At 40.9% G+C, this 20633-nt stretch overlaps 1 protein-coding gene across 6 annotated transcripts; it reads left to right on the forward strand.

Annotated features, from left to right (window-relative positions):
- The first annotated feature begins 6095 nt into the window (after window positions 1–6095).
- On the forward strand, window positions 6096–10747 carry Fam170a (family with sequence similarity 170, member A). Of its 6 annotated transcripts, none has more exons than XM_006525869.1 (6): window positions 6096–6405; window positions 8252–8398; window positions 9218–9979; window positions 10121–10135; window positions 10252–10310; window positions 10624–10747. In XM_006525869.1, the coding sequence occupies exons 1-6, from the start codon at window positions 6351–6353 to the stop codon at window positions 10711–10713; spliced, it is 1128 nt and encodes a 375-aa protein (XP_006525932.1). In that variant the 5' UTR covers window positions 6096–6350; the 3' UTR covers window positions 10714–10747. The 6 variants fall into 6 exon arrangements, with proteins under 6 accessions (XP_006525932.1, NP_001344446.1, NP_001004061.1 ...); XM_006525870.1 differs by having other exon boundaries at window positions 6102–6405; window positions 8252–8392; NM_001357517.1 differs by lacking the exon at window positions 10121–10135.
- Window positions 10748–20633: the final 9886 nt, after the last annotated feature.

The raw sequence follows: 20633 nt of genomic DNA on the forward strand, positions 1-20633 counted from the left end.
TTGGAAACTGGGAAAGTGGGGGACCCTCCTTAGGGGGAATCTGGAAAGATTCTTTAAAAAATGACCTTTCAGATTGTATTTGAAAAATCTGTACAAGTCAAACAACAGGACCTGGGTGAAGGCCTGAGGTCTGTTTGATTGAGGTGGGAGGTTTGGCTAAATTAGCCAGAAAGGTAAAAGGTGACTGTTGTGTTGTAGACTCGAAAATGTCACAGCGCTTTGAAGGTTTGGTTGACCATCTCAGGCTTCGGTCCTCTCATCTTAGTAAGCCATTTACGATCTGAGCAAAAGGGGCAATGCTCTCTAAAGTGTGACTCTGAGCAGGAGAGATTAAAGGATGGAAATGGCATCGTCATTTTCCCACAATTTGGGAAAGCGTGGAAGGCTGCCTCTAATTTATCAGGTGCGTATGGGATGTGTAGGAATAGAAATAAGCAGCTTATTGTAATGAATAAATCCTTCTTCCGCAGATGTGTTGCTTCTCATCATGGAGCAAATATTTGGCACTCAAGTTATCTTTAAAGTAATAACAGAGAAACTGTTAGGCATAAGTGTCTCTGAGGCACTTGGGGCTTTGCACAGAGCTATGAGCAAATAGGAGAGCACCAAGCATTTACCGTCAGTGGCATATGGCTTGCAGAGGCTGCCGTGCAATTGCAGACACTTTTAGTTCAGCTGAAACTGTGCGGCTGCAGCCACCACTATTATTCATAGATTTAGAGTGTCAACAAGATAATCGAAATCGCAAAGTGGGAATCAAGAGTTTTTCAGCCATTTCTTGAAATCTTAGAAACATTGTTTCTTGTGTATTCAGACTATAAAAGCCACACAGATAGCTCGACTTTACCAGCTCCATCATTTCTGCAGCAAGGAAAGGAAATTAGGTCCCCGTTCTTTTTCAGTTTAAGGCCAAGTGTTTTGAGGAATTACAGACATTCCTTCCGGAATTTACTATGAAAACAGTAAAACAAACGAGGGCACTGTCCTTGCGTATACACCCTAGCAGTACATGGTAGACAGACTTGGAACATGCTTGAACAGATAATTTTAGATCCAGTTTTGTAAATGTGCAGCCTGGTCAATCCTATTTCTTGGTTACTGATTTTTTTTTTGAGTGGCTGTGACAGCTATCTCTTCTAGGTCAAAGCCAGAAAAAAAAAACCTCAGATCACCTGGAACTGGAGTTATGGTTGTGAGCCACTGTGTGACTTCTGGGGACAAAAATCAAGGTTCCCTGTAGAAGCAAGAGCTCTTAACTGTGGGGGCATCCCACTGGCCGCTAAGTCAAAATCTCAGAGACCTTTCTTTGGCCACTTTCTTTTCCATCTTGTGTCTTTCTTAATCATGGGCAGCCACTAGCCACTTTTCTTTCATAATCTGTCATCTCAGTAATGTTTATAAATAGAATGACAAAGCATATAAGCGTTCTGGATTGTCTTTCTCCCTACCTCCCTCTGTCCAATTCTCTGAAGATTCATCCAAGATCAGTTGTTTTAATTTTTGAGCAGAATTTCACAGTGTGAACACATTCTGGTTTAACCACACGCCCACTAAAGGGTTTCACTTTTTGCCTATTACGGACAGATAGTTATGAGCATTTTTTAAAAACAAGATTGCTTTTGTGGGTATGTAGGCTTTTCTTTTCTTCGGGATAAATCCCCAAGAAGGTAAGTACTGGGTCACTTGGTAGTTACATTAAGTTTGAAAACTTAAGTATTCTTACCAGCAAGGCACAGGGGACTCAGTCTCTCTACTCTTGTAAGCACATGACATTGCCCCTAAGGTGTCTTTGGTTGTTCTGATAGTTTCTTTGTGACAGCTCACCATGTGGACATTTTTCCATTGGCCAATGATGCTGAGTACCATTTCCTGTACTTATGTGCTCTGAGTATCTCATCCCCTGTAGCTTGTCTCTTCATGCCCTTTGTCCATTTTCTAACTCAGTTAGTTAGTTTCAATGCTGGGCTTTGAAACTTTTAGACACTATATTATAGATATGAATCCTTTGTTGGATACATAGTTTACAAATACTTTATCAGGGTCAATAGATCTCTTTTTACATTTTTAATGGGATCTTTTTTTTTTTTTCTAGCAAGTGCTTTCAATTCTGATGCAGCCCAATTTGTCTATCATTTTATCACGTGGATTATGTTCTTAGTTTCACGTTTAAGGAAATTTACACGGAAGCTTGCACTCCTGCATGTTACTGCTGTCTCTGATTCTGAGGATTCCTTTCTCAGTTTCTTCCCTAAAAGTTGGACAGTTTTATTCTGAGTCCATGATCCATTACTTTGCTAGCTTTATGCAATTCCACAGAGTTAACTTATGTATAAAATGGGAGGTTTAGATGGCCATTCATTTCTTTCTTGTACGGGGATCAAATTGCTTCAGCACCATTTATTGAAATGGCTATCTTTTCCCTGTTGAATAACTTTTGCCGTTTTGTCAAAAATCACTTGTGGAAGTTTATCGGTGAAATCTCTATTCTGTTCAATTGATTTATGTGTTCGTACCTTAGCCAATATCACACATGCTTGGTTATTATAGAAAATAATGCCTTGAAATAGGGTAGTTTCTATTCCTTTTCAAAATTGTTTTACTTACTCTAGTTCCTTTGCCTTTACATATCAATAAAAATCCACATCTTTAACTATAGAAGTTATTTTGGGATTTTGATCAATCACTCTAAATCTATATATTAATTTGCAGGGAGTCACATTTTACTATGTGTAGCTCTTTGTTTGTAACTTTTAAGTCTTGTATATTATTTGTTAATTTTGTAATTGCTTCATTATGTGAGCCGTGGTGCTCACCTGACCACTGACAATATACAGAAGTACAAGTCTGCACTCTATTCTTGCGTGTTCTACAAAGATGGGTTATCAGTTCTGAACACATAATGGTGATGACTTTGGCATGTCATAACAACTATTTCTACTTCATTAACAGCACACTAGGTAGCATAAGTTGTCTAAAGAAGACTTCAGGAGGCTGTGACTGCAATGGGCACTTGCTAGCATCTTATTTGAGAGTCGTGGGCATTTGTTCCCATTTTAATCTGCAAGAAGCCAAAGAGGCAGTCCCTCATGGATGTGGGCAGGCCATTGGGGTAAGCTTAGCTCCTTCCCAGTAACCCTGGTTACTTTTCTCAGCTATGTTTAGGAGTTCCTTCTCCCCCCAAAGCTGCCTTTCTTCCTCCATCGTTCACTGTCTCTGCACTGCTTATCTTTTCCTAGTGTGTCATATTTCCCTGCAGATTTTTTTTTTATCCAACGACATTATCTGTAAGTGGGAATCATTTTCTTTCCCCCATCACATCTGTGAAGATTTTCTTCTCTTTTCATGCCCTATTTGACTGGCCATACCTTCCATCTTTATCCTAAGAGCATCATCATGAAGAACAGTGTGAGGAGACAAATTTGCTGTGTTTGCAGTCTTAAGGGGGAAAATGTGCTGCAGTTTACTATTGAGTTTACTACAATCTTATCAGGAGAGTTTATATAGATGTCTTTATTGAGCTTGGAAATTTCCCTCTACTTATATTTGTGTGAAATTGAAGAAGTCGGTATTTTTAAATGATTTTGTTGTACCAGTTGCAATGCGTGATAGCCAGTTTGCATTGGTACAGCACAACATACAATCACGCTGCTAATGTTTCTTTCGTCTAAAGTTTATTTTAGTGATGCAAAGTCGCTAGGGGATCAAGGGGTCTTGACTGAGCCTCCACTGAAGGCCTAATAGGATACAGGCCCATCACAGTGGTAGTGCATGTGAAAGGAAGTATTGCATCTCAACTAGGAAGCATAGAACCTGCTGTCTGGCTTGTCCTTCTTCTGACAGCTACCGTGAAGTGCTATGAAAAATACTTGACTCTCTTCTGGGGATATTTTCCAGGAACATAAGACCCTTATCTATTAGGTCTAGGTTCTTAAAAGGCCTGCCCTTTCCTGGTACTGCCACCCCGAGAACATGCCTTTAATATATCAATCTTTGTGGGACTCAAATCACATCCAAACTATAGCATTAAGATGTTATCTTTTCTAATCTAGTTAATATAATAAATTATTCTAAATGACTTTCAAATATTAGCTCAGCTTTACATCCGTGGAAACCTTTTAATAGTATATAATTTCTTTTAGATATTGAATTATATTGTTAATGGTTTATTAAGATTTTTTTATCTTTACTATGAGAAATATTGGTATAAAGTTACTTTTGTGTTTGTATCATCTTGCCTTCTTTTGGTTAGGGTATTTCTGCCTCATGAAATGAATGGAGAAGTCTATTGCTTTCATGTAAAAGGTGGTATATAATTGAAGTTAATTCTTCTCAAAATATGTCACAGAATTCTCCAGTGCAAATATGTGGTCTTAGAGATTTCATTTGAAATTTTAACAATCATACCCTTGACTTCCTTTATAGTTACAGGGTGATTTATTTCATGTTGTATGAGTTGCAATTGATTGTGTTTCTGAGGAGTTGATCTCTATCTATCTATCTATCTATCTATCTATCTACCTATCTATCTATCTATCTATCTATCTATGGTTTTGGTATTATTATCTTAACTTTTTTTTTATGTCCATAGGATATGAGGTGTCTTCTTCTGTATGTTTGATAATGCCAATCATCTGGGTGTGAAAATATATCTGGTCTGGTTTTAATATGTCTGCATTTTCAGACAAATTACACATGGGTGTATTCTTGTCATAACATTTCAATATGAAGAGTGGCATCTTCTTCTTGTCCTTTCTATATGTTCCTCTTCTCTCACTTCTGGACCCATGAGGCCATGTGTTTGTGCTTTAAAGCCTACGTCCAGGTTGGAGGTTCTGAGTAGCATATGCATACCTGTTCCATTTAAAGATCATGTGGAGCAGTTGGTAGTCAGATAGGAAGTCAGAGTGAGGTAGAGAAGAGAGGCCATCCTTGTCTTAGAGGTGACAGATAACATAAAACACCACCAATTTTGGTTTCTAATATCATGTTTGCTGTTCCAAGGAAAGTTAGTGCCAGGTGCTACAGGCATGTCTTTCTCCACTCATATTAGCAAGTAGTTTCTTTGTGGTTTTTCCCTTATACATCTTAGCTTTGGCATCCCTGCCCTTAATAATAGAGATTTTTTTTCCTTATAGCTATATCAGACTATATTCTCCAATGCAAGTCAAATATCACCTTATGATTCCTTAAAACCTACAAATAGTCTGATTTTTAAGGACAGGTATTGATCTCACGCCATCTGCCTTGGATGTAGCCTCCTCAGTCCACAGTGTGCCCACATTTCCCTGAGGCTGCTCCCCAAGGCCAGTTTAGAGTGGCTTTTAGGTGTTAGATACAGCATCACCTCTGGAGAATATCTGCAAGAAAGAATGTGTCATTCTTTACCCCACCCACAATCCCATTTAACTGTCAATTTAAGCTTTGGTTCTGCTCTTGCTTTCTGGGTATTTCCACCCATCTCTCTTTGGAAGTCATGCAGGACGGTGGCTTTGAGGGTGACCACCAGAGTTCCTGGCTGCCCTGGTTCCTGGACTTTAAATAGTGCAGGTTGCTGTGGCTGTTATTTGAACAACACAGCAGTCTCCTTTTTGGCATATCTTGTATATCTTTCCCACTTCCACATCAAGGCCCATCTTTCCCAGTGTTTACATAGACCTCTGATCTAATTGGTATTTTCACACTTTCAGTAGAAAAAGAGGAGATTGAATGTATAACCTAAAAAAAAAAAAGCCTATGTTATATTTCTGGTCCAGTATTCTGTTTTCTGCAAAGTTTAAGGCTTTGGAGGCAATTTATTAACAGTTTCAGTCCTGCCAATACCTCTGTCCCGAAACAATGAACACAAAGCTGGCTACCTGCTTAAGGGTAGAAATGAAGGGTGAAATAAAAGGAGAAAAGAAAAAAAAGAAAGAAATAGAAACATATTAACACCTAAAAATATTCTGCCACAATCGAGAGATGAGAACTGAGTTCCTTAGAGGGGTTCCATTGGGAGAAAGGAACTGTTCTTGTAAACAGGGTTTCTGAAACCTCAGACTCTGTGTCCGACTGAGGTCCATAGAATGCTCTGATGTCATCACTGAGAATCCTCCAGTAGGCCTGGTGACCTTTGACCCTTAACAGCCATGCAGCATGGTGAACACTGGGCAGGGCTGCTGTTTGATTAAATAATCAAAGAGCTCTTCAGCCAGTTAAGAGATTTAATTACTTTTAATTTGTGTCGAATTATCTCAACGGATTTCCTGAAGGCCTAAAAGGGTCAGCCAGCCTGTAGGGAAAAGGTGACTTTGGACTTTAAGTATCCTCAAAGGACTTTAAGTATCCTCGAAGGGATTATTCTGGCTGACACCATGAAACGGCGACAAAAGAGGAAACATCTGGAAATTGAAGAGTCAAAGGAAGCTGGTGAGAATTCAGGAGGTATATGGTGGGCAGCGTGGCTTGCGGCACGAGGGATGCTGGCAAGCTTGAGCTAGGAAGGGCTTATGGGAGGATTCAGATGAAGCAGAGAGGCAGAGATGGCCTATCATGTGATGCTGTCAGATCTATTTCGGGGTTTCGGTGGTGTGCGACAGTGCAGAGAGTCCCGATGTACACAGTCAGTTGTGTTGTTTTCTGATCTTCCTTTCTGACCACCGGCATTTCTGGGGCCCTGGCATTTGGAACCAGGGACTCCAGTCTTGCTAGGGTGCTGGCTGTATGACACATCAGCCGTGCAGAGTTTTTTGAGATCCCTTTCAATGTGTGTATCTCATATTCGGTTCGTTTACCCCTGGGAATCATGGCTTGGAGCTCTGATGGGGATTGATTTAAAAAAAAAAAAGCGTTTCACTGAGTCTTTTTGGAAAGAGTGAAAGATAGCCCAATGAATTAAAGGGCCTTGTTGAGGAATATTCGAGAAATAAAATGCTTAGTCAAAAGATTAAGAGTTTGTCAAGGTGCTTGTTATACTGAAACCATGAAAATTTTATTCCTTGAGTAGAAAGGATTTTTAAGTGGTCTGTTAGAGCATGTGGATGTTCAGGTTTAGACTTTCCAGAGGAAATGGAAAGGAAGGGGAAAGGGCCTCATAGGAGACCAAGGTTATACCAGATGGTGTGAAACTCACTAGGACCCTAGGGAAAGCAGACATCACTGCTAGTTGCTGGTTTATATCCTAGGATGCATGATAATGGAAATTGCTGTATGTGAAAACAAACACCACCATGTAGGCTGGAGAGATGACTCAGTGGTTTAGAGGAACAAACAAACAAACAAACAAACAACACACGTAGGCTGGAGAGATGGCTCAGTGGTTTAGAGGATTTACTGATCTTATAAGAGGACGTGGCTTCCATTCCCAGAACCCACAGCGTAGCTCACAACTCTTGATAACTCCAGTTTCAGGGAATCAGATGCCCGTTTTTAAAACCATCTTGGGCAACAGGAATTTCCACAGTGGGCATATATAAACACAGGCAAAATTACTCATATACATAAAATGAAAAATAAACAAATGTTAAAAGGAAGCAGCTTGCTATGAAAGAGTAGTCATGTGTAGGCAATGCAGCAAAATGGAACCCTGCCTAGAAGCTAGGATGGAGGCGTTTGCCCAAAGTAGAGCCCAGCAACTTCTGTGAACCCTAGGGCCTGAAGACCATGGGCTGAGTCCATGAACAGTGGCTCAAAGTACTGTCAAATTCTCACTGTCATCTACCAGGGAAGGCAATGGGTTTAACTCTCCCATTTACCCTCATATTATAGAATGTTTTATCTTGGTATTCTTACTGGGAGGAACAATGTTAGATGTGAGGGTGGGAGAGTGTCACTTGCTGTAAAGTAAGGTACAGCTTCCGTATCTTTACCTAGACCTGGCTAGCGCCCAATGTATGTGATAATACATACAGAGCTCTCATAAGGGCCTGCTATGAGACAGCCACACATGTCCCATATGTGCCCTGATGCATAAAGATGTCCCATACCTCTGTACTCTGAGAACAAACGGCTATACCAACATACCATCCCTTTACTACATGCACACATAATCCATGAGTGTGACAGTTTTCTCTACCATGTATGTGCATATATGTGTGTGCGTGTGTTTCCTAAATATGCTCTAAGGTGTAGAGTATTCATTAGGACCAGATTCCAAGCCATGTGTTATTTATTGTAATAGTTTTGTGTCAGACACCAGTAAGTATTTTTTGGATAGGTAAATGATGTTCAAACATGACCAAACACCGTATCTTTGTGCCTTTCATACCTTCCTCAGGAATTTCAAAGTCACAAGAGGATATCTCTCATCCTGAATCCACTGGAGTGCCCAAAGCCCAGAGCCCAGGGGTAGGGGAGGTCTCCTCTGCCTCCGAATACTTCTCCTGTGTTTCTTCTCCACAAAAGCTCATCCATCGTAGTAAGGGTGCGAGGCTCCTTGGGTGTGACACACTTTGGGTATGGGGCTTCTTGGGTGAAACTCTTGGGGTGTGGGGCTCAGGATGCAGGGTAGAAGGCATATAGGTTCAAGGATAAGGCTGAGAGGAAGCCCAGGGAAGTTGGGGGTGGTCAGGGTTCTGAAGAAGAACCTAGATGAAATTCAGGGCTATTGGAGTTTGGTTTGGAAGTAATGGATCGGGATCTTCCAAACCAATTACTTCATGGTGAGAAGTCGTGAAACAGCAGATCGAAGGGTCTGGGCCCGGGGCAGCAGGCTAAGGGACCAGAGAAGCACTTTTAGAAGAGTTGTATGATTTCTGCCTTTGGATTTGTCTTCAGAGTTCTGCATAGTTCTTCAGCATAGATATCAGTTTAGTGATCATAGACAAGGCTCACCCAGCACATACTCATAGACTTTATACATAACCACACTCCACACAGATACTAATATTCTCAGTACACGTACATTATGAAAATGCACGACCCGTGATGGTATTCCCATGCTCCACAAAGACCAAACTGATGAGGTTGCAGGATGCCATCTTCACAGCATACACACTCTGCGTCTGCTTCATTCAGTCTTTATGCCTCACTATCGCACTCCACACTCCTAAGTACACACTGTCTGCCGATATCCTTATACATAAAAAGCTGCAGCATGTATAGAACCCTATAAGGCAAATACCAAGCTCATCATTCAATCATATGACCCCAAGGCATCTTCTCCTGTGTCACACTAATGTCACTCGTGGTCCCTCAGCTTTCTTTCTGCAGATGCTATTATATTTCTAATTTCAATTCCTAGGAACCTGGAAATTGCTACAGGACAGTTCCAAGCCTAGATCACCACTAGATCAGGTTCCGGAAGGAGAGGCGACTACTGCCCCCTCACAACAGGCCTCTTCATCCTGTCCATCGTATAAGACTTGTGTGTCCTCTCTGTGTATGAACAAAGAGGAGAGGGGGATGAAAATATACTACATGCAGGTGCAAATGAAAAAAGGTGTGGCCATCTCCTGGGACACAAAGGAAACCTCAGAGTCCCTAGAAAAGCAGCCAAGGATGGAAGAAGCCACCCTTCCTGAGGGTGTGTGGGTAGGTACTCCACCCTCTGATGTGTCCACCAGAAACCTCCTGTCGGACAGTGAACCCATTGGGGAAGAGAAAGAACATGAGGAAAAACCAGAGTCAGACAGCCCACCAGGGTCTCCCGCGGTTGAAGAGAGACCAAGGGCAAAGACACCTGACTGGCTCGTGACCATGGAGAATGGCTTTAGGTGTATGGCCTGCTGCAGGGTCTTCGCCACCATGGAAAGCCTCCAAGAGCATGTGCAGTATGGGATCAGGGAAGGCTTCAGCTGCCACGTCTTCCATCTCACCATGGCTCAGCTGATTGGCAGCATGGAATCAGAGAGCACCCAGGAGGAGGAAGAGGACCACACCGAGGAAACCGAGAAACCCAAGGAAGAGAAGGCTGAGGAGCAGCAGCCCACAGAGGAAGATGTCGGCATGAAGAAACCCTGGAGCCAATGTCCAGGCTGTGTGTTTGATTCTCCAAAGGACAGAAGTGAGCATGGGCTGGGTTTGTTGAGCAATCTTGCCCCTCTAGGGTAGGCTTGCACCTCCATCAGGAAGAGAGGGGTGGGTGGTTTGTCAGCTCTGGGGATGATGGAAGGGAGATTAACTGGGCCCTCTGCTTCTTGCTCAGGAATCTTACACGACTGTAAGTTGGGATTTTTCCCGAGCTTTCCAGCTCCCGCAGGAAGTTCGGATCATTTCTAAGGGCCGACAGAGCACCTTTCCTCATTAAGAAGTGTCCTTATTTTGGTTTCCACACAGCAACTGAGATTCCTGGGTCAGAAGAACATGCAAGATGGGGTGGCCCTTTCTTGGGAGAGGTAAGGCCTCAAGAATAGAAAGCTTACAGACTAGGGAGCACAGAGAGCAGGGCCGTGCTGGGCTGTTTTGAGGCACAGTTGAGAGCTTAGTGGCCCGTGGCCATAGTGCCGGTAGGGAAGATGGAAGGGTAGAGAGGAGAAAGGGAGCCACAGGGAAGGTCTCAGGAAACCTGGGCATGTCCTAGAACTTTTATTTGGCTGCAGTGGATCTGGAAACGAACTGTGGAATTAAGTAATCGTAGAGGGTAATTGACAAGCAGCAGTCATGGCTTTTCTCACTTCTTCCTGTTCTACCGCATTTTCTCAATCTCAGGAAGAAGAAAGGACCATTGCGACAACAGCGGCAGCTGACAATGCCAGTAGTACAAAGGAAGACGAGAACAACACTCCGTCGGACACATAAACATCCTACGCAATAAAGCTTGTTTTCCAAACTGTGCCTGGCAGTTTTCTTAGCCAAACACTCAAGCTGCCCACCTCCTCATCTCTAGATGTTGGTCAAGGAGGTTGCAATCGAGCACTAATTAATACTAATTAATCCTTTAGACTGTGGGGGCCCGCAGTCTGAGGCTACAACTGTGTACTTTCGAAATCTCCTACTTACCACTGTGTCTCAACCGGATGAGTTAAAAATGTATTTCCCCCTTATTTTTATTCTTTATACATTTTTAAATCCTTTCAAAATCTGACCCCAGCACCTCTCAGCACACCACCGCTACCACCCACCGGAACAACAGAGAGACAGGAGGCACCGAAGACTGATTTTGATGCCAGTTGTGAGGTTGTCCCCAGTCATTGAAAGCTGAGGGGACAGGTCTCTGAATCTGAATAGAGCAAGAAAGGGGCTTGGAGGACAGGCGGGGTTAGAAAGAAACCACCGTGTGAAGTCCAGAGTTTGTTAGTTCAAACACAATGCTATCTAACCCCAAAGTCTTATGAGTTGCTCAATAGGAGGGAATTCATGCCTGGGGATGGGAGGAGTTAGACAGGGTCAAAGAGTAGGGGTGAAAATTATGTAAGTAAACTATACATGTGGATTTCTCAACAAAATTAAAATGATGTAATTCAAACCCATTCTCAGAAATCCACCCAGATGCACTCCACAGTAGCCTGTGATTCTGAGCGCTTGCCCTCTTCTCGGCTGGCTTCCTCACCACATGAGATGCACAGTTACCAGCCCGAGGCTTCGTGTAGTAAGGCTTTGGCTTGACTATGTTTTCCTTTCCTTTTTTTTTTTATTAGATATTTTCTTCATTTACATTTCAAATGCGATCCCCAAAGTCCTCTATACTCCCCACCCTGCTCCCCAACCCACCCACTCTGGCTTCCTGGCCCTGGCATTCCCTTGTACTGGGGCATATGATCTTCACAAGACCAAGGGCCTCTCCTCCCATTGATGGCAATTTAGATGTGTGTGGCATTTTTGATGATAGACACCAGTGGTGCTACCTTGAAGCTGTAGTGACTTTATTATGTTGTTTCTCTAGCAGCAGAGGGTTTGAAGTTAAAAGGATTTCAGATACAAACGCATCCCACTGTCTCACTGTCTTATGTGCATGCACACTTAGTGTATCATCTTGTACCTAACTTGTGGGTTATCAATTTTATTCAAGTATTTTTTATTACGGTAGTTTTTAGTGTTACTGCATAATTCATTCTACCAATATGCCAGTCTTACTGGCATAAATATTTACTTATTTATATAATTAGTCTTGTTTTTCGTTTATTTAAAAAATTTTGTGTAATATATTTTGATCATATTCTTTCTCCTCCTGTTTCTCTCAGATACTACCCATCTTCCTACCCCCTTTGTTCTCTCTCTCTGCCTCTCAAAAGAGGAAGCCCCACAAAAAAATCTAAAAAATGAGAATTAGCAGCTATCAATTGGGAATAGCTTCTTGGTTAGGAATGGACCTCATGCCTGCTTCCTCTTCTCTATGTTGGGATCTTGTCTGGTTTGAATCTGTGATTTTTGAATGGGAATTTAATAGTTTGTATATCTCCTCTATTCAGAACAAGTTAAGCCCAAGCCTCTTTAAGATGTGTGCCTAGGAGTTCATTGCTGTGCCCCCCCCCCCCACAATAAATTCACAACTATTGATACAGTGCATTTCCTTTTTTTTTTCCCCTGTTCTAGTCATTTTTCTTGTTTTTCTGTAATGATTGTGTGGTGGTTTGGCTCAGGGTGTGACACTATATGGAGGTATGGCCTTCTTGGAGTAGGTGTGGCCTTGTTGGAGGAAGTGTGCCACTGTGGGTGTGGGATTTAAGACCCTCACCCTAGCTGCCTGGAAGCCCTTCTTCTCCTAGCTGCCTTCAGTTGAAGAGGCAGGACTCTCAGCTCTCCTGCACCATGCCTGCCTGGGCACTGCCCTGCTCCAGCCTTTATGGTAATGGATAGAACCTCTGAACCTGTAAGCCAGTCCCAATTAAATGTTGTCCTTTATAAGAGTTGCCTTGGTCATGGTGTCTCTTCACAGCAGTAAAATCCTAACTAAAACAGATTGATATATTTCTTTACAACAGTTTTCCACCTCTGTTGTTTAATCCTTTTATGATATAGTCTTTTCTTTTTGTTCCCTTTGAGATTTTTTTCCCTGTAATGTTGAAATTTATAGAACTGATCACACAGGTAGCAGGTTGGTTGAAATATCCTATGTGTAAAAGAATGCTATTATATATGAGTAGTCTTAAATATTCAGTTGTTTTAAACATAAATATTAGGTTTATTCAATTATTTATATTTGTTAAGTTTCCTTGCCCTTCTGGTTACGATAGGACCTTTGATTCAATTTAATATTATAATGATCACAAAGATAATATTTTTAAATGGGTATTAACTTTTATAAATGTTCATACCTATCCAGACCTTTTTTGCTCTTTCTTTTCATAATAACGGGTTTGAATATCGAACACTCATACCTCCCTAACACAAGCTGCTTTTCACTCAGTGCTGTTTTCCCTCCCTCTTTCTCTTTTATAAAAACAGATTCTTCCCTCATACAAGAATATATCCTGATTATAGTTTCCCCTCCCTCTACTCCTTCCAGCTTCTTCCAACCGCTCATTCCCCTATAGCCCCTCCATTTCTGTCTCATATTAGAAAAGAACAGGCTCCTAAGAGATAACAACCAGATATGACAAAATAAAATACAAGACGAAGCAAAAACTATCATATCAAAGTTTGACAAGGCAACCCAACAGGAGGAAAAGTCCCAAGAACAGGCCCAAGACTCAGAGACCCACTGGTCCTGTATAAGTTAATAGTTGTAATGCATATGCAGAGGTCTCTTGCAGACCGGTGCTTGTTGCTTCAGTTTCTGGGAGCTCATATGTGCTTTTGCTTAGTTGATTCAGAGGGCCTTGTTCTCCTGGTGTCCTCTATCTCCTCTGGCTCTTAGAATCTTTCGCCTCCTTTTCCATGGAATTCCCTGTGCTTTGAAGGGAGGGATTTGATGGAGACTTCCAATGTAGACTCTCTGTACCCATAATGTTTGGCTGTGGGTCCCTGCATCTGTTCCCATTTGCTGCAGGACAAAGCCTCTCTGATGATGACTGGATAAGGCACTGATCCATGAGTATAGGACAATATCATTAGGAATCATTGATTCTATTTTAGACCAGTAGGTTTTGGTTTTATCCTAAGTCTCTGGGCTATCTAGTCTCTGGTTCTTGGTTACCCATCAAGTCCATGGTTGGTTATGGGTTTCTTCTGGTAGAGTGGTCCCTAAATCAGGGATTGGTTAGCTACTTGTGCAAATTCCATGACACCATTGCTCTAGCATATTTTGCAGGCAGGGCAGATTGTAGGTCAAAGGTTTTGAGGCTGGGTGGTTGATGTCCACACGTGCACAGTACCTTCCTGCACCAAAAAGATTAGAATGTAGGGGTGAAAACTCCATGTGGGCACCAGCTTGACTTTTTCATGTTTAATGTGTGGATGTTGTCTTTCGCAACGGGGTCCTGCTGTCAGCTTTTGGAGAGTAACTTTTTGTCTTAGCAGCAGCCTGGGTTGTTTGGGGATTTCCAAGGGACTCCTTGGCCACTCACTCAATTGAATGCAACCGAGTCTCATTTCTGGAAGCTTCATCTGGCCACAAGAGCTGGTTAGTTGAGACTTCACTATCCCCCATAACTAGGAGACCTCATTAGGATCACTCTTATAGATTCCAGGAAGTTTCCACTGTAGCTAGGTTTCCACGACACCCAAAATGTGTCATCCCCCAATTTTAGAAGTCTCTCCCTGCAGTCTCTCTTTCCACCCCACTTCATTTCCTTGCTACCAATTTCCCCTTCCTACCACTTGCTCCAGACACACACACCCACTCATGCATCCACCCACAGTCTTCCCTTAAAATCTATTCTCTTTTTCCCTACCAGGGAGATCCATGCATCCTCCCTACACATCTCCTTTCTACTTAACCTCTCTAGATCTATGAATTATAGCTAGGTTATCATTTACTTAAATGGCTAATAACCTCTTATAAGAGAATACATACCACATTCTTTCTCAAGGGGCTGTTAACTGTTAACGGCTTCTTGGGGAGAAGTGTGTCACTGTCTTTAGTGGTGTAGTCATTGTGGGACTGATGGAAAGAAAAGGGGTTCAGAGAGAAAGAAGGGGAAACAGAGGATAATGTGGGGTGGGAAGTGAATATAACCACAATATCCTGTATGTTATGCATGCAACTGTATTAAAAAAAATCTATGGACTATGTTTTAATTATTTTAGTAGAAGTCATTCTTAATAATTTTAATTTATCATTTAAGTTTTTTCATTTCTTTTGAAACAAATTTTTGGTACAAAGTCACTCTAGACTTTTCTATGTTATTCTTTGATTAAAAGTTCTCCACTGTAGGGCTAGGGACATAGGTTGATTGCTAGTGTTCAGGAATCCTGAAATTATATCCCCCCCCAATAACAGGAAGTTATATATGACATTCATCACCTGCAATTCCAGTATATGAGGTAGAGGTAGAAAGATCACAAATTTTAGGTCATCTTTGATTATGTAGCGAGTTCAAGTCCAGGCTGGGATACATGAGACCCTATCAAAAAAAAAATCTCTATTGTAATTGTTTGCTACTGTGGTGGTTTGAATGAGAATGGCCAGCATAGATATATGTATGTGTTTGATTATTTGGTCCCCAGTTATGGAACTGTTTAGGAAGAGAAAGGAGGTATAGCCTTGTTGGAGGAGGTATGTCCCTGGGACGGGCTTGAGGTTTCAAAAGACTCGTGCCCCTTTCTGCCTCCTACTTGCCACTGCTGATGTGTGCTTCAGCTGCTGCTTCAGCTGACTGTGGTCATGACTTACTCCATCATCATAGATTCTAACCTTCTAGGGCTGTGAGCTCCTCTGAACCCTCTCTTTTGTAAGTTGCCTTGGTCATGGTATTTTGTCACAGCACAGGAAAGTAACAAATACAGCTACTACTGTATTATTGTTCAATATTGTTTGCTTATTCGCTCTCTCAGTTGCTCTACCTGGTGTGTCAGAATTTTCCACTTAAATAATGGAAGCAGAATGCTCTGGCAATACTGGTATTTTGTATTATTTCATTATGTTTAACAGTATCATTAGTTCTTTACTTCTTTATTATTTTATTCAACTTTAAAATTTTTTATAATATTTATTGAACAACTAACTTAGTGATTTTAAATATTCATATTTTAAAAACTCAATTTATTTGGGCATGGTGACATACTCCTTCATCTCAGCACTCAAGAGGCAGAGGAAAGTTCTAGGACAGCCAAGGCTCTGTAGAGACCCAATGTCTCAAAAAACAAAACAAAACAAAACAAAACAAAAACAAACCAAAACTAAAACCAAAACTGACATCAAAACGAAAACCAAAACAATCTCTCTCCAAGAAAAAAAACCAAACAAACAAAAGAAAAACACATTAAAAGCTATGCAAATTGTCTAACAGTACATTTTGTGGTATTCTATAAGTATGGTATATTATGCTTACATTGCTATTTCTTTCTAAATATTTTGTTGCTCTTGTCTAAATATTCTCTTTGATCTATGAATCACATGGGATGACATTTCAAAGTTTCTGACATCTCATTGCTGTCTGGCACATAGTCAGACAATAGGTTCGGAATGTGTCCTCTAAGAAGGATGAAGAACAAGATCCCATGTAAGTGGGATCCGCTAGTGATGGCTTCCACATATGCACATGAAGACAGCTTTTCACACACTCAGCTGTATTCAGAAGAGCTAAGGAAACCACAAGGAACACACTAGCACTTGCTTTAAGTACAATAAAACAGAAAGTCGGGGGCTGGAGAGATGGCTAAGCGGTTAAGAGCACTTTCTGCTCTTCCAGAGGTTCTGAGTTCAATTCCCAGCAACCACATGGTGGCTCACAACCACCTGTAATGGGATCCAAAGCCCTCTTGTGGTTGTCTAAAGACAGTGACACTGTAATCACATACAATAAATAAATAAATAAATAAATAAATAAATAAATAAATCTTAAAAACAAAACAGAAAGTCAAGGAAGAAAGCAGAGAGGAAGGAGTTGCCTACATCCTGCCTCTTCCAGCTTTAAGCCATCTTGGAAAGAAGAGGGAGTCAAAGGCAGGCCTTAGATTTGAAGTCCATCACTAGGCTTTCTAACATGAGACTCGGTGCTCCCTAAAGCCCTACAAATGCTCTTGCCAGGCCCATTCTCCCAGATTCAGCTGCTAAACTGCATTAGACTAGGCTGCTAACATCCATGGCACAACCTCCAGCTGTAGAGCTTGCAGCAAGTACTCCACATGCTGGGAGCAGAGCATGAAAATGCACAGGGCTTTCTTTGTCTTGGAATTCAATGCCAACCTTGCTATGTTTAAGACCTAGAACTTGGTAGGAACTGGAAGTGCAGTACATAGGCCAGAACCATAAAAGCATTTAGAATGACGATGTCACCAGGTTGTCGAGATACACTGAAGGTTTAGTCTCCATCATTTCCTGGCTTGGAGTGGGCCAGCATGAGAGTTTCACAATACAGAAAGAAGAAAAACAGCCAATGTGACTAAACACCTAGCAAGTCTGTTATTTAGAAATGAAGAAGTAAATACATTGCCATATAAAGAAAAGCTAAAAAAAACAAACAAACAAAAAAAAAACAAACAAAACAAAACAAAAAAAAAACCAAAAAACCTTCAAGCTAAAAGAAAAACAATGAGTAAGAGGAAAATATGGGAAGCTATGCAACTTACCAGGAAAAGCAATTACCCAAACTACCCAAGATGTTCTAGCACTGTATATGCAGTGAGTAAGTCATACAGAACTCTGTATAAAGATCTCAACAGTCCTGAAACAGTGACTGTGCTATTTGGGATGAGACAGGCAATCTAGAGCAATATGATGGAGGAAATTGACAACTCAAAATGGGAGAAGGTAGAGATTGCATTTTCTTTTGAGAATATTTTCTCTCATTTATGTCCTTATTCTTATCTTTATGGTTATTTTAAGTTGTTAGAATTTCAATATACTTTCATAATCAAAAGATGTTTTGAATATGTCTAGTACATAGCAAAATATGTCCTAGATAAATAAAAAAGAACAAGAAAGAAATCAAAACACATTGATATACTCAATAATTTTACTACCAAGGAAGATTGTGAGGGTAAGAAAAAAAAAAGGAACAGCAGCAACAATAACAAAACATCAAAATAAAAAAACAAAGAAAGAAAACCACAAACTGCCCCCAAATACCTAGTGGAACTTTTGCCTTAATTTTAAAGCTTGAATGAGGACTTCCTAATTTTATCTTGATAGACAAAGACCCTGAAAATTATCCCTTCCAAATTTACAAGAAAAGTCTGGACAAATTGAAGTCAGACTTTTCCTGGATGTAGAGAAACTGAATTCAGAATAAATGTTCTCTAGGCAATTTGGAGAGGTAAGTGCATCAATGTGGCACATGTCAGATCTGTGGGCTGAGCAAAAGAGCTTCTGCAGCCTCTGGAGCCTCTGCATCCTCTGCATCCTCTGCAGCCTCCATTTGTTTTATAAATACCTATGTGATCATTTCAATGAATTGCTAAAGGCTGAGTGTGGACTAGCTTTAGAGCAAGAAATTCTAGGGGAACACATTCCCAAGGGCTTCCACAACTTTAGGGAACTTAGCTCAAAACATCCCAAGCAAATTCCAACATTGAAGATTCTACAAAGACCTTACTGGGGCTCTGTTAGGGGAGAGGAAATATAGCCCTGTGAATCTTCCCAGCGCTTACTGCCATCCAGGTGAAAAGTCATCTAGATAGAAGACTATTCCTAATATCCCACCTCCCTCTGATTTTCATTCTTCTTTAAAGAAGGTCAGAGAATCAAATAAAATGCTGCAAATATGCTGTCAGAGATGGGAGCAAGGGGTGGGAAAAAATTCACCTTTATCACAGATGGAAAAATCATGACCACAGATTTGAAGCACAGATAGACACATTAAAGACTGAAGTTAATAAGAAATTTATATAACAAATATATTGGCCTTTCCCTAAGAACTTTGTACAACAAAGAACTCCAGAGTGTAATAGTAGTCAAAACCTTAGATAGCTGTCAGGCATGGATTCCCTCTGGAGAATGTACTTTGGAAAACCAAATATTAAGAGGGTAGGAAACACACACACACACACACACACACACACACACACACACATACACACACACACACTGAGAGAGAGAGAGAGGGAGAGAGAGAGAGAGAGAGAGAGAGAGAGAGAGAGAGAGAGAGAGAGAGAGACTAGCTTCATTGCCACCACCATCAGCACAACAAATTAGAGATAACATGGGGAATTTGAATTATATGGCCCCAATAGCTACATGTTCAAATGTTAAACATGTTAACTTAGGGTCCTTCATTAAAGGTATATTTACTTATGTTCCATTATCTTAGGTGACAAATCTGGTATTTAGAAAGAAATATAACCAAGGAGAAGAGGACACATTCTTCAGAAATCAGAAATAAACAAATCTTTCGATCTTATATCTAGAGAGAGAGAGAGAGAGAGAGAGAGAGAGAGAGAGAGAGAGAGAGAGAGAGAGAGAGAGAGAGAGAGCATTCTTGAGATTGGGGCCATATCAGAAATGGTGGTGGTTTAGGAGCACTGTAGAATATGGCTCTAGCTGTATATATAGCAGAGGATGACCTAGTTGGTCATCAATGGGAGGAGAGGCCCTTGGTTCTGTGAAGGCTCTATGCCCCAGTATAGGGGAATGCCAAGGCCAGGAAGCAGGAGTGGGTGGGTTGGTGAGCAGGGGTAGGGGGTAGGGGGCTTTCAGAGAGGAAACAAGGAAAGGGGATAACATTTGAAATGTAAATAAAGAAAATATATAATAAAAAAGAAAAAACCTTTAAGTCGAGAAACATATCTGATTTATTTATTTATTTATTTATTTATTTATTTAGCCTGATTTCCCTATACCAAGCAAGCAGGGGTACAATAAAAAAAGGGAAATTCCAACCAAAAAAAGCCCAGGACCAGATGGGTTTAGTGCAGAGTTCTATCAGACCTTCAAAAAAGACCTAATTCCAGTTCTTCACAAACTATTCCACAAAATAGAAACAGAAGGTACTCTACCCAACTCATTCTATGAAGCCACAATTACTCTGATACCTAAACCATAAAAAGACCCAACAAAGATAGAGAACTTCAGACCAATTTCCCTTATGAATATCGATGCAAAAATACTCAATAAAGTTCTTGCTAACCGAATCCAAGAACACATCAAAACAATCATCCATCCTGACCAAGTAGGTTTCATCCCAGGGATGCAGGGATGGTTTAATATACGGAAATCCATCAATGTAATCCAGTATATAAACAAACTCAAAGACAAAAACCACATGATCGTCTCGTTAGATGCTGAGAAAGCATTTGACAAAATCCAACACCCATTCAGGATAAAAGTCTTAGAAAGATCAGGAATTCAAGGCCCATACCTAAACATGATAAAAGCAATCTACAGCAAACCACTAGCCAACATCAAAGTAAATGGTGAGAAGCTTGAAGCAATCCCACTAAAATCAGGGACTAGACAAGGCTGTACACTCTTGCCCTACCTATTCAACATTGTACTTGAAGTCCTAGCCAGAGCAATTAGACAACAAAAGGAGATCAAGGGGATACAAATTGGAAAGGAAGAAGTCAAAATATCACTTTTTGCAGATGATATGATAGTACATATACGTGACCCTAAAAATTCCACCAGAGAACTCCTAAGCCTGATAAACAGCTTCAGTGAAGTAGCTGGATATAAAATTAACTCAAACAAGTCAATGGCCTTTCTGTACACAAAGGATAAACAGGCTGAGAAAGAAATT

Source organism: Mus musculus, chromosome 18 (genome assembly GCF_000001635.26).
Source record: "Mus musculus strain C57BL/6J chromosome 18, GRCm38.p6 C57BL/6J".
Taxonomy (NCBI): domain Eukaryota; kingdom Metazoa; phylum Chordata; class Mammalia; order Rodentia; family Muridae; genus Mus; species Mus musculus.